The sequence below is a fragment of the Boleophthalmus pectinirostris genome, unplaced genomic scaffold, assembly GCF_026225935.1.
Source record: "Boleophthalmus pectinirostris isolate CB_2022bp ecotype Guang Dong unplaced genomic scaffold, ASM2622593v1 HiC_scaffold_1, whole genome shotgun sequence".
Classification (NCBI taxonomy): Eukaryota; Metazoa; Chordata; class Actinopteri; order Gobiiformes; family Gobiidae; genus Boleophthalmus; species Boleophthalmus pectinirostris.
This window is the reverse complement of record NW_026570970.1, coordinates 2,550,193-2,564,630: the sequence shown is the minus strand read 5'-3', so window position 1 is coordinate 2,564,630 and position 14,438 is coordinate 2,550,193. Positions and strand designations below refer to the sequence as shown.

The 14,438-nt window shown below is 40.6% G+C and overlaps 1 protein-coding gene across 1 annotated transcript in view; it reads right to left on the bottom strand.

Annotated features, from left to right (window-relative positions):
- Positions 1-2,912: 2,912 nt before the first annotated feature.
- The window catches only part of dip2a (disco-interacting protein 2 homolog A), a 162,159-nt gene continuing 150,633 nt past the window's right edge, over positions 2,913-14,438 (bottom strand). The window contains exons 34-38 of the mRNA XM_055148771.1: positions 13,828-13,885; positions 13,493-13,567; positions 10,755-10,929; positions 9,221-9,344; positions 2,913-7,953 (exon numbers count right to left, since the gene is read on the bottom strand). Coding sequence (XP_055004746.1) covers positions 7,701-7,953; positions 9,221-9,344; positions 10,755-10,929; positions 13,493-13,567; positions 13,828-13,885 — 685 coding nt within the window. The 3' untranslated portion in view covers positions 2,913-7,700. The remainder of the gene's footprint in view (positions 7,954-9,220; positions 9,345-10,754; positions 10,930-13,492; positions 13,568-13,827; positions 13,886-14,438) is intronic.

Sequence of the window (14,438 nt, the reverse complement as noted above, 5' to 3'; positions counted from 1 at the left end):
AAACCAGGACTAAACCAGGACTAAACCAGGACTGAACCAGGACTAAACCAGGACTAAACCAGGTCTAAACCAGGTCTAAACCAGGACTGAACAGGACTAAACCAGACTAAACCAGGACTAAACCAGGACTAAACCAGGACTAAACCAGGACTAAACCAGGTCTAAACCAGGACTAAACCAGGTCTAAACCAGGACTAAACCAGGTTTTTTTTAAAAAAAACAAAAGCACATGGTCCAGTTGAAGTTCAAATGGTTTTATGAAGTAAAAAAACGTGTTGTGAAAATAATGACACGTCCGGCCTCATTTCCATCGACTCTTTCTGAACAAAGTTTGTGCTGAAGGAAGCGACAGGAGCTGCTCACGACCACATCGAAGTCCAGACGCTCGTGTCCCGTCGTCAGCAGCAGCAAATATTCATCATTTACACTTGTTCTGTCCACACTTCCATCTGTGACACATTCAAAACACTGCAGCTGATTCGCACACATTAAAACATGGCACAAGAGGAAGGTGCACTAAAGCATATTACGGAACATTTGATACAAGCTTAAAGCGCTAAACAAGTCCAACACTCGTCCTCGTAGCCCTGGCACATTCAGAGGAAATGCATCTCTTACAAAAATCACATATTTAAAAACATTTCATTAGAAAGTTTCCGTAAAAACGTCCCGTAAACCTGCGTCAGTCTGCATAAACCTGTCCTCTCCAACAGGACACAAAAGAAGTGGGACAGGAAAGGTACTTAAGGCGTACTTATGTCATTTGGCAAATGGGTTTTAAGACTTTTTTAAGACACTAAAATTCTATGTACAGCTAGAGAAAATAACTTTAACATTACAAGAGTTGCACCTGTTTCACGGACAGAAGGTTTTAGTGGTTTCACGAAGTAGCGAAAAATAAATAATCGTTCATTAAAGGTCCCGTGTTACGCAGAAAATGTCGTTCCCTCCTCAAAAACAGACCTGGAGTTGTGTTTAAGGAGCTCTTTATTATTACCGTATTGTCCAGACTATAGAGGCTTTGCACCGTCACGTGTCCCCATGGCAACGGTACCGACGCCGCCATGACACCGGGCAACACTACGTCACTGACTTCAGCAGCATTGGTTTTGTCTCTGGTTCCTTTTGTCTTAAATTATTGTATGACGACACTTTTTCTAGTTGACCTGATAAAAGGAAAGTGATTTTAACACTATCGTCCTATTTTAAGGCCATTTTCATGCCAAGTTTATCGTCATGGTCACTTTTTGCTTGAAAAATGGGCGATATCTCTGAAATGAAACGACATAGTGTCTAAAGGTCTCAGTTCAGACGTCTAAACCCACAGATGAAATCAAGTCAGATGAGCCGCACAGATCTCAGTCTCATGGTTCTATGAAATGATTCAGAATGGACCAGTTGATCCGAGCTTTGCCATTGGATTCAGCTGCTTTTACTAGAATGTTCTAGAGTCCACTGCAAAATGTTAACGGTCCTGGGTCACCAAACTCCGTCGGGGAGGGGGCTTTAGAGCGGGTGGACGTGTTCAGGAGGTGCGCCGGGTCTTGTGTGGAGGAACTGAATCTCTTGTATCAAACAAAATAGAAAAAATACATTATTCAACCAATTTAAGACTAAAGGAACCAGAAACAAAACCTTTTCTCTTTTTGGTGGGGGCCATTGTGGATGTTATGCACCCCGGCCACCAGGGGGCGCCCCAACTTGTATCCATGGATTTTTGAAAACCTTAGAACTTTACCTAACACCTGCCAAAAATCACAAACTTTTCCAGAAGTGCACGATTTTCACGAATTCCCTCCTGACTGTTTAGTAAAGTACAAAGCCGCTCCACCTGCAGCGTCGCGGCTCCCGTCGTCAGGAGCATCAGGAGTAAAACAAACTGTGATTCACTTTAATATCAAAACGCACCTGTCAAGAGACACGCTCACAACGCCCACTTTAAACTCAAGACTGTTTAAAGGAATATAAAGACCCGAATCATCACTGAACTGAACTCCAGGGAACAGGAACAATCCATGTATCATTCGTTCATTCGTTTTTCAATATAAAACCAAAAATAAGAAAACAAAAAAACAACAGTTTTCTTCACTATTTGTCTCCAAAACCAAAATGAAAAAACAGATAACGATTCGTTTTTTCAGTTTTCAATTTTGTGTTTAAATGAAAAATGGAAAAAACGGATAATGGCCGCTTCTCGTTTACGTGATTTCCGTGACTGCGATGCCGAACTTTTGCACCGCATACGGACTGAACCAGGACTGAACCAGGACTGATCCAGGTCCGAGACCAGACCAAGACCAGAGCAGGACTGAGACCGGGACCAGACCAGGACCAGAGCGGGACCAGGGCGGACTCCGAGCTTTGACTCCGAGCCTCCACGGGGTCCGAGCCTCAGCTTCGAGCTCCGGCCCGTGGGCTCTGAGCCTCCGATCTGGTCCCGGTCTGGTCCTGGTCTTGTCTCGGTCTCGGTCTCAGGCCCGCTCTGGTCTCATTAGCACTTTGGTCCCGGTCTGGTCCTGGACCTGGTCCATTTGAACCAAAAGCTCTTAGTTCGGTTCGTTGGTGTGAAAGTGTCAGTCGGATACTTTGCTCCACCTCGGAACCAGCCGTGGTTCTTGAGCGTGGAGGACTGGAGCAGCTCTGTCCCGGTCTCAGTCCCGCTCTGGTCTCGCTCTGGTCTCGGACCTGGATCAGTTGTGGTTCAGTCCGTATGCTGTGCAAAAGTTCGGCATCGCAGTCACGGAAGTCACGTAAACGGGAAACGGCCGTTATCCGTTTTTTCCATTCTTCATTTAAGCACAAAATCGAAAACTGAAAAAACTAATCATTATCCGTTTTTTCATTTTGGTTTTGGAGACAAATAACAAAGAAAACTGTTGTTTTTTCATTTTCTTATTTTTGGTTTTATATTGAAAAATGAATGAACGAACGACACACGGATTAGGAACAGTCAACAATTATGACTTATTGTGAATATTTAGCCTCTCAGACAGGATTTTTTTACGTGTTACAATTGAACAAAGTTGAGTTATTGTGAACACGTTAAATACATTTTGACTGACTTATCGAACTGTTGTGTTTCGTTTAATGCGCCTTATAGTCCCGTGACGTTTATGTGTGAAAAAACTCAAAAATCAACCATTCAGTGACAGAGCGCCTGATAATCCAGAGTGAACTATAGTGCGGGAAATACGGTAATAGTCTTAGATCGTTAAAGCTCCAGATGCTCTGTTCCACCTTGTGATGTCATGAATAGTAGTGATGTTGAGGTGAAGCCCCGTGAAGCGTTGAAGTGTTCCGTCCGTTTGCTCGACTCTTGAGCCGACGCTTGGAGGTGCTTCATTTGCTCCACTGCGCCATCAAGTGGACAAAAATATGTATAACAGGCAGAGTGAAAATAAAACAATCAACATGATCATCGAAGATTTATACTGAACAAATATTTAAATGTTTGTGATTTCAACATAAAGTGTAAATTTATGAACATGGACTCTGTGTTCATGATATAATGGTCGTTTTTTTTTTTTTTTTTTTCTACAGAAATATATTAAACCAGGGGAAAATTTGAGTATTTAGTGATGTGGTTTATGCCATAGAAAAAAAAAAAGAATCTCAACTAGAATGTACCAAAACCACAAATGTTTTGGGGGAATCTGTCGCATTTTTTTGGTCCTTATGTTTCGAGTCGCGAGCCAAATCCACAAACCACTTCCTGAAACAGTCACGTGGTACGGGCGGGTTAAGTGTCTTGCCCAAGGACACAACAACAACGACATGGATCATCTGTGGGACAACCTTCGGGTCAGTTGACAGACGCTCTGTCAAACGCTCTGGGTCTGTGTCCCGTTTGTTCTTTTGAATTTCAATTAAGAACGAAAAACTATAAAATGGGAAAACAGTTTGTTATTTCATTTTTCCGGTTTAGTGGCAAAAAAAAAAAAGAAAAAACAGTTCGAGTTCAGTTTCCAATATTTAATTTAAAGTTTATTTCAAATATTTAAATATATATATATTTAAAATATTAAAAAAGAAAATATTTTAAAATTTAAATTGTGTCTATGTCCCGTTCGTTTTTTTTTTTTTTTTTTTTTTCCAAATAAGAATGAGAAATGATAAAATGTGAAAACAGTCTGTTATTTCATTTAAAAAAAAAACAGATTTCGACCTCTATTTCCAATATTTAATTTAAAGTTTATTTCAAATAACACCAATCAAAAAACTGTCATCGTGCCTATTTTAATTTTGATATTTTATTGTCTCTGGTTTATTTGAAGTTTTGCTGCAGCGTCGACCGCGGATCTAGAATAAAAACTATTTTATTATAGTTCTGCGGAGTCGACTGAACAAATTTTAGATGATTTTCTAAGACGTGAAAGTAAATGCGTCGCCATAAAAGACGACGACATGTTTGTTCACAAAACTCCAACGATTTTTCAGGTTCGTCCTTCAGCAGCAAAACTTCAAATAAACCAGAGAGAAAAAAATATCTAAATTAAAATATGCACGATGACTGTTTTTTAATTGGTGTTATCTGGAACAAACTTGAAATTAAATATTGGAAATTGAGGTCGAAATCTGTTTTTTTTATTTGACACTAAAACGGAAAAATGAAATAACAAACTGTTTTTCGTTCTTAATTGAAATTCAAAATAACCAACGGAACATGGACCGTCGATTTTCAATATTTAATTTAAAGTTTATTTCAAAAACACCAATCAAAAAACAGTTCAGAAGAAACAGAAGTTCTGCTGCTCAGAGCCGCGAGTGAATTCAGTAAAGTAAGTAAACGCGTCGCTATAAAAGAAGACGACATGTTTTTTTTTTCCAGGTGAATCCTTCTAGCAGCAGAACTTCAAATAAACCAGAGAATAAAATCAAAATTAAAACAGGCACCAAATGTTTTTTGATTATTGTTACTTGAAATAAACTTTAAAATAAATATTGAAAGTAGAGGTCGAAATCAGTTGTTTTTTTTTTTTTTATTAAATAACAAACTGTTTTCCCATTTTATTGTTTTTCGTTCTTAATTGGAATTTTAAAAAAAAACAAACAAACAACGGGACACAGACCCAACTGAGCTTCTGTTGGTAGTTTTCAAGATAACATCTACTTTTTAAATTTTTTGTTCTGTAGAGTTCGTCAATTCCAGGGCTGAACTTGTCCAAATGATTCTCGCGAAGGTGCGTGGAGTTTAAAAACACAGTGGAGCACTTCCTGTACTACGTCATGACATCACAAAGTGGAACAGAGAACTCGGCCTACGTACAGCGCGCGGGGTTTTGTGAGTTTAAACGCGTGCGAATGAAACAAAAACTCAACTCCGGGTCCGTTTGCGACGAGGAAACGACATCAGAACGTAGATCAGAAAACGGCGCTTTGACGTCGCGGCGTTTGAACTTCGCCGCAGCGTTTACGAAAAGTCTGAGAAGACGTCGGAGCTGTCGAGTGTAAACAGCGATTTGTGTCCGTACGCAACACAAGAGCTCTCCAGTGACATCACATCATCATCGAACCTTCATCACATTTTTCATCATGTATAAAGTTAAATACAAGCCAGTTTTTTAAAATAGAAAATCTCCCCACCCCCGTATATATATATATATTTATTTATTTTATTTTATTTTTAACGCTTTATGATGCATGTGCGACGGGACGTGAAATGTTCAAAATGTTATCGGCCCAACGCTGGGCTTCAGATGATCGATATTATTTACCTCAAAAGGAGAATATCATGAAAAAGTTCAGTATTTTTTGTCTCTCATTTCAGAAAGTCAAACCCGTATATTACAATTCTTTTTTTTTAATGGACCAAAAAAGCAAAATAAAAGCCCCGGGGAGAACGGGTTAATGTGAACTTCTGAAGACCAAAACGACAGAAAGAGGAGCCACAATAGTTCACGATATGTTGGAGAGGCTCACGATTCGGGATGTAACAATATCTAAATCTCTCTGTACGATATTTTCACGATGTACATCTCATATTTATTGCGATATTTTGTAGAGACAAAACTGAATATGCTTCTTTTTTCCTCTTAAAACGCCTTGACAAAACTTAATCCAAAGAACTAAGAGTTAAAAGTGTTAGAACTGTTATTTCTTCTTGTCGTCTGCACTGAAATGGAGCAAAGGATCATGGTCTATGTAGTTCCCTCTGTGTTTTTTAGTATAACTCTTCATTTAAACAAAGAGACTTGTGATTCGATATATTGTGATGGTCCACGATATTATTGTGAGAACTTTTTACGATATATCACGATATTTCGCTTATTGTTACATCCCTACACGATACACGAGAAAGACACTTCTGCACACGCTCAGTCGGCCCAGAGACCCAGAAGACCGCGCCGGGTTAAAGGTGAATCTGGAGTCATGAGACATTGAGCTCGACCCATTGATTTGAACGGGAGGCCGTTTTAAAACCCCGGGGCTTGGTTTATATAAACAGGTTGTGCTCACGACGCTCAGAGCTGATGAACTTTTTCATGATAATCACATTTTTTCAGATGGACTAGTAAGTTATAAGTTTTACTGAAGGGGCCAGTGTTAAAAGGTCAAACTGGTGACGTCCCATGTTATTAATTACATAGAAGCGGCCCATGTTATTAATTACATAGACGTATCCCATGTTATTAATCACATAAACGTGTTCCATGTTCCAACATTTTCCATGTTATTAATCACATAGACGTGACCAATGTTATTGATCACATAGACATGTCCCATGTTACTGATCACATAGAAGTGACGTATGTTATTAATCACATAAACGCGTTCCATGTTATTAATCACTTAGATGTGACCGATGTTATTGATCACATAAAGGCTGTCCATGTTATTAATCACAAACGCGTTCATGTTATTACTCAATTAAAGCGTTCCATGTTATTAATCACATAGACATGTTCCATGTTATTGATTACATAGGGGTGTTCCATGTTATTAATCACATTGATGTGACCGATGTTACTGATCACATAGAGGCAGTCGATGTTATTAATCACATGGTAGCGGTCCATGTTACTGATCACATGGAGGTGACCTATTTTACCGATCACATAGACATGTCCCACGTTACTGATCGCATAGAGGCAACCTATGTTATTAATCACATAGACGTGACCGATGTTACTGATCACATAAAGGCTGTCCATGTTATTAATCACATAGAGGCAGTCGATGTTATTAATCACATGGGGGCGGTCCATGTTACTGATAACATAGATGTGCTCCATGTTATTAATCACATAGACGTGACCGATGTCATTTATCACAGAGACAGTCCATGTTATTGATCACATGGGGCTGGTCCCTGTTATTCACCACATTGAAACAATCCATGCTACTGATCACATGGAGACGGTCCATGTTATTCATCACATTGAGGCAGTCCATGTTATTGATCGCATAGATGTGTTCCGTGTTACTGATCACGCGGGGGAGGTTCATGTTATGGATCACATGAAAGTGGTCCATGTTACTGATCACATAGCGGCAGTCCATGTTATTCATCACATGGGGGCAATCCATGTTACTGATCACACGAAGGCGGTCCATGTTTTTGATCACATGAAAGTGGTCCATGTTACTGATCACATAGAGACGGTCCATGTTCCTGATCACACGGGGGCGGTCCATGTTCCTGATCACACGGGGGCGGTCCATCTTTCTGATCACATGGGGGTGTGGTCCACGTCATGACTTCACATGTTATAAGCCACGTAGATGGGGTCCAGTTGGTCCGCCAGGAAACCGTCCCTCAGGTGCATGCGCTGCTTCTCTCCGCGCGAGTTGATGGGGATGACGCCCGGGTCCACCACCACCACCACGCCCACGATCAGGTAGTGCTCCTCCAGAACCACGTTGGTCACCAGGGCAACCAGGTCCAGGGCCTGCTGCTCGGACCCCTCCAGCTCCACCACCACCACCAGCAGGTTGGTCCAGGTGAAGACCGCACTGAGGACAACACCAAAGAGTCCAGTCAAGAGAAATGTATTTGTATAACACATTTACCAAAGTGACTAAAATACAAGAGTAAACCTTAATACACATATACAGAATGAGGAATATAGAGGGACAGATAATACTCCCTACAACTGTGAAACAACTCACTCTTATGTAACAGATAACCCTATATCCTGTCAATCATCATATCACTTTTGGACAGTCTTCTTGTGACCTCTTGTATATTGCCGAGATATTTTTATTACTTTATTTCTATGTTTAATTATTGTTAGTGTTGATATTGTTCTTCGTCGGTTTCTTCTTCTTTTTTATTTTCACTTGCAAATGATCTCAATTTTGAGGACCTAAACGTCGACGAAAAGTCCCCAAACTGGGTATCAGATCGACCGGTTCGGTGAAAAATTTGATAAAATGGGCATCACGACAATGCCCAGAGTGACCCCCACTCAACAGCGCCCCCTTGAAAATGTGCATTATTAACTGAATGGGAGGCTGAGACGCACATTTTGCCGTAGGTTCACGAAATTCGGAACAGTGATAAGAACTCAAGGAGACAAGCAAAAAAGCCAATCATTGTGCGGCCCTATGACGAACAGGAAGTCGGCCATATTGGAAAATTCGCCGCCATTTTGACTTGGGTGTCAACAAAAACCTTCAAGTGCCAGGGGTTTGGTCCAAATGAGCTCAGATTTGACATGTTACATCTACAGACATGAACTCACAAAAATTTAAAATTTTTTTGTTGATACTTTGCCTATAGCACGTTGGCAAAAAAACACCTTCATTCGAGAACAGATTAACACCTCACGATCAGCTCCCGATCGGCAGTCGTAGGTCACAAGAAAATCCAACCTGTTTGAAATCCAGTCGCGTCTCGTGAGAGTTTCGCTCTGTTGAAGTCGTTCGTGTAGCGTGAGAAAATGAATCGTGAACTCTGAACTTTTAAACCCTGTGATTTGGTCGTACAGTTTGAGCTGGAGCTGAGTGAAACCATCAAAAATATTAAATATAAACAGTGCATTGTGTAACTTTTCTGGTGGTCAATCATATTCTTTTCTTCATGGAGATGTTGTTGCTTTGTCTGGAATGTTCCACAGTATGGCATTAAACCTTTCTATCTTCAGTTACAGGTCAGATCTGTGGAGAGGCGACCTCGCTCACAGTCAGAATGTTTGTTTTTCTAGTTATTTTTCAGCTCTAAAACCACCTGTAATTGAATAAATGTAAAGTCACACTGTGGGACATTCCTGGCACTCACCACTCGGCGATGCTCCGGTGGGCACGGATCACCGACGTCTCGATGTCGATGGGATGGTACCTCATGCCCCTCAGCTCCAGGGTCTCGTCCACACTGCCCACCACGTACAGGGCGTCATGTCGCTCTGCAAAACAACACAAAAACACGCTCACAGTCCAGCTCATCATCCACCGACCAGAATCATCGAAACATGGCCTAAGCAAGTTTGCAATTCGCAGTTTTCATAATGTCATGATATCATATCGTCAAAAGTCTCACAATAATATTACAAGTCTCTTTGCTTAAATTATTTGGTATGGTGCAGCATCAACTAAAAAAAGCAGAGGGAATTACATAAACCATGAGTGTGTTTACGCTGGAGTCTCCCGGTTCTGATTGGGTGATAAAACTAAAAATAAGAAAACGAAAAAAAAAAAAAAAAAAAACTATTTTCTTCATTATTTGTCTCCAAAACCAAAATGAAAAAACAGATAACTGTTTTGTTTCCTGTTTACATGACTTAAATTGCGATGCTGGACTTTTGCATCGCAAACAGACTGATTCAGGACTAAACCAGGACTAAAACAGGTCTAAGCCAGGACTGACCAGGACTAAACCGGTCTCAGTACTGGTCTGGTCCGGGTCTCAGTCCTGGTCTCAGTCCTGCTCACCCGACAGTGTTCGTGGGCGCACCTCTGGGCCCGTCCCGACACTCAGACCTTCTTTAGACCTGGTTTAATCCTGTTTTAGTCCTGGTTTAGACCTGGTTTAGACCGGGTTTAGACTGGGTTTAGACCGGTTTAGTTTAGTCTGGTTTCGACCTGGTTTAATCCTGTTTTATCCTGTTTTAGTCCTGGTTTTAGACCTGGTTTAGACTGGTTTAGACCGGTTTAGACCGGGTTTTATCCTGGTTTGTTTCTGTTTTAGTCCTGTTTAGTCCTGGTTTAGACCTGGTTTAGACCTGGTTTAGTCCTGGTTTAGACCTGGTTTAGACCTGGTTTCGACCTGGTTTCGACCTGGTTTAATCCTGTTTTAGTCCAGTTTTAGTCCTGGTTTAGTTTCGACCTGGTTTGACCTTTTAATCCTGTTTTAGTCCTGGTTTTAGTCCTGGTTTTGACCTGGTTTAGACCTGGTTTTAGACCTGGTTTAGACCTGGTTTCGACCTGGTTTCGACCTGGTTTAATCCTGTTTTAGTCCAGTTTTAGTCCTGGTTTAGTATTATATTATATTATCATTTTAAAAGGAAAAAATAGCTCATTCACACAGCTTTGTTTACCTCTACAAAATACTGCAATAAATATCATACTCTGTGAGAGGCATATTGTGAAAATATTATACTATATTGGATATCGTCACATACCCATTTTTTATTATATTCAACTACCTACTAACGGTAATGTGATATGAGAGACATAAAAACAAATGCAGCTACTGTGGAACAATGCATCCGTTTTCATAAAATACTATGATCTGTTAGGAAGAGTTATATGGTATTTTTCTGTACAAATGTTTGTGAAGTGTCCAGCAGAGGTCGCTGGAGGACACTCCCCCTCACCTCCGTTGGCGTCGGTGAGCTCGGTGCGGCGGAGGAAGCCCAGGTACCCGGTGCGCGCCCACACCGTCTGCGTGTCTCCGAAACTGAGCTTGGTGTTGAAGTGGTCGGCGTGGAGAGCCTCCTCCCCGTACACCGTGTAGTACCCAGAGGCGTTGTGTGGACTGCTCACCCAGATCTGAACGCACAAACACACACACACAGACGCACAAACGCACAAACACACAGACACACAAACACACAGACACACAAACACACAGACACAACACACAACGCACAAACACACAGACGACACACACACACACACACAGACGCACACAACGCACAAACACACACGCACACACAACACACAGACGCACACACAAACACACAAACACACAGACGCACAGACACAAACACACAAACACACAAACACACAAACACACACACAAACACACAAACACACAAACACACAGACGCACAAACGCACAAACACACAGACGCACAAACACACAAACACACAAACACACAGATGCACAAACACACAAACACACAAACACACAGACGCACACAAACACACAACACACACACAGACACACAAACGCACAAACACAAACACACAGACGCACAAACACACAGACGCACACACAAACACACACAACACACAACACACAACACACACAAACACAAACACACAGACGCACAAACACACAAACACACAGACGCACAAACACACAGACGCACAACACAAACACACAGACGCACAACACACAGACACACAAACACACACACAGACACACAACACACACAAACACACAGACACACAAACGCACAGACACACAGACACACAAACACACAAACACACAGACACACAAACGCACAAACACAGACGCACAAAACACACAGACACACACACAACACACAACACACAAACACACAGACGCACAAACGCACAAGACACACAGATGCACAAACACACACGCACAAACACACAAACGCACAACACACATGCACAAACACACACAGACGCACAAACACACAAACACACACAGACACACGCACAAACACACAAACACACAAACACACAGACGCACAAACGCACAAACACACAGACGCACAAACACACAGACACACAAACACACAAACACACAAACACACAAACACACAAACACACAGATGCACAAACACACAGACGCACAAACACACAGACACACAACAACACACAAACACACAAACACACAGACACACAAACACACAAACACACAGACACACAGACGCACAAACGCACAAACACACAGACACACACACAGACGCACAAACACACAACACACAAACACACAAACACACAAACACACAAACACACAGACACACAAACACACAGACACACAGACACACAAACACACACACAAACACACAAACACACACAAACACACAAACACACACAACACACACAACAACACACACACACACAACGCACACACAAACACACAAACACACAAACACACAAACACACACACACAACACACAACACACAAACGCACAAACACACACAAACACACAAACGCACAAACGCACAAACACACAAACACAAAAGCAGAGTGAGGCTGAGGTAGGGAGTTTGTGGCAGGTACTGCACGTATGTTAAAGTCATGTCCAGATTCTTTGTATTTCCTCAGTCGTCCAGGTAGAATCTACAGCAAAGAAGAAATTCAGTTCCGTCACTGAATAAAGGTTTTTAGACTGAATGCTTTTCGCTGGAGGACACCAACCCTCCTTCACATTCACTGTAGTTACAAGATATAATGTCCTGTCTAAGGCTAGAAAAAAATGGATTTCCACTGAAACAAAATATTAGTCCAAATAATTTCTCTTGTGGTTCAGTAAACTTTGTCTAAGTCAAAATTGAAGTGTAAGTCTAGTGCAACTGAGAAAACACGGGACTGTGGTACAGTTACATGTGAATAAAATCAGTACCTGGAGTGGGGGGATTGTTACATCTGTGAGTCTGTTACCTGCCAGTTATATGTATGTATATATATATATATATATGTATATATATATATATATATATATATATATATATATATATATATATATATATATATATATATATATATATATATATATATATATATATATATATATATATATATATTTGATCATTTGAAAACAATAAAAACATTTTGATTTAAAAAGAATGTGTTTCAGAGCTTCACTTCTGGTCAGACGCTTGTTTACACTTCCAGTGGATAATGCCACAGTGAGGAACATTCTAGGACACTGAAGTGTCCACCAGCGTCTGACCAGAACTGAAGAAGCAGTTTGGATGAGCTGCGAAACGTCTTTGATCAAAAAACTTTTGTCCAATTGACAGAATGAATTTCTCCTTTGCTATGCTTTGCAGCAACATCATCCTGGGGAAGTTCTACATGGTTCTCTATGGTGGAATGTTTAGCAGTTACCATAGAGACACAACCCATGGATTTGGAAACACAGACAAAAAAACGTTTAAGACAGTTAAACACATTTTCAGGAGCTTGTGATCAATAACTTAAATGACTTGAATTCAGAATATGAATAAAAATATATTACATACAATTTAGTAATTTAAAGCATCTAGATCATGTGACAGGTTTAAATACTTAAATATACTCATATTGCAGTTTTAAATCAAAATGTTAAAAACTGCATTTCATAAATGACATTGGAAAAAAAAACATTATTATTGATTTATTTTCACAGTAGACTGAGTTTATTCTGACCTCTCCCAGATGTGAGTCGCCCAGAGGTCCTTTGGTCTCTGTGTTGGCGATGATGACTTTAACTCCTGGAAGAATCTGCTCACAAAACACACAACATGAGAAACTTTATCACAGGGTTTCAGGTTCTGTAATTCTGAGTTGGTTTGTTGGGACAGTCCCTGTGGTCAATATTTATCATAGTTTTACATCAGTTAAAGGTTTTATATTACAAAAAACTGTAAATTATGAAGCTGTTTCTGATCAATATCAGAGTTTACAGTGAACACGATGTAAACTGAAGATCTCCTTGTGTTATTGTTCAAAACTAAACATCAGAAATAAAGCAGGACTTGTACCTTCCCAGACTCCATGAGCGGTAAACTGTGCGGTGAGCCCTTTTCCACCAGGCGCACCCTGCAGGCACAAAGAGGAACAACACGTCCATGAACAGTGACGATGTTGTTTAATGTTCTTTTACCGTCCTGGTGCAAAGTTTTTAATGTCATAAAAAAATCATCAAACCAAAATAATAAAAACACAAAATCCTGTTTTAGTCCTGGTTTCGACCTGGTTTAGACCTGGTTTAGTCCTGTTTTAGTCCTGGTTTAGACCTGGTTTAGACCTGGTTTAGTCCTCCTGGTTTCCTGTTTTAGTCCTGGACCTTTTCGACCTGGTTTAAGTCCTGTTTTAGTCCTGGTTTAGACCTGGTTTAGACCTGGTTTTGACCTGGTTTAATCCTGGTTTAGTCCTGTTTTAGTCCTGGTTTAGACCTGGTTTTGACCTGGTTTAATCCTGTTTTAGTCCTGTTTTAGTCCTGTTTTAGTCCTGGTTTTAGTTTAGTCCTGGACCTGGTTTAGTTTTAGTCCTGTTTCCTGGTTTAGTCCTGTTTTAGTCCTGTTTTAGTCCGTTTAGTCCTGGTTTAGTCCTGGTTTAGACCTGGTTTAGTCCTGTTTTAGTCCTGTTTAGT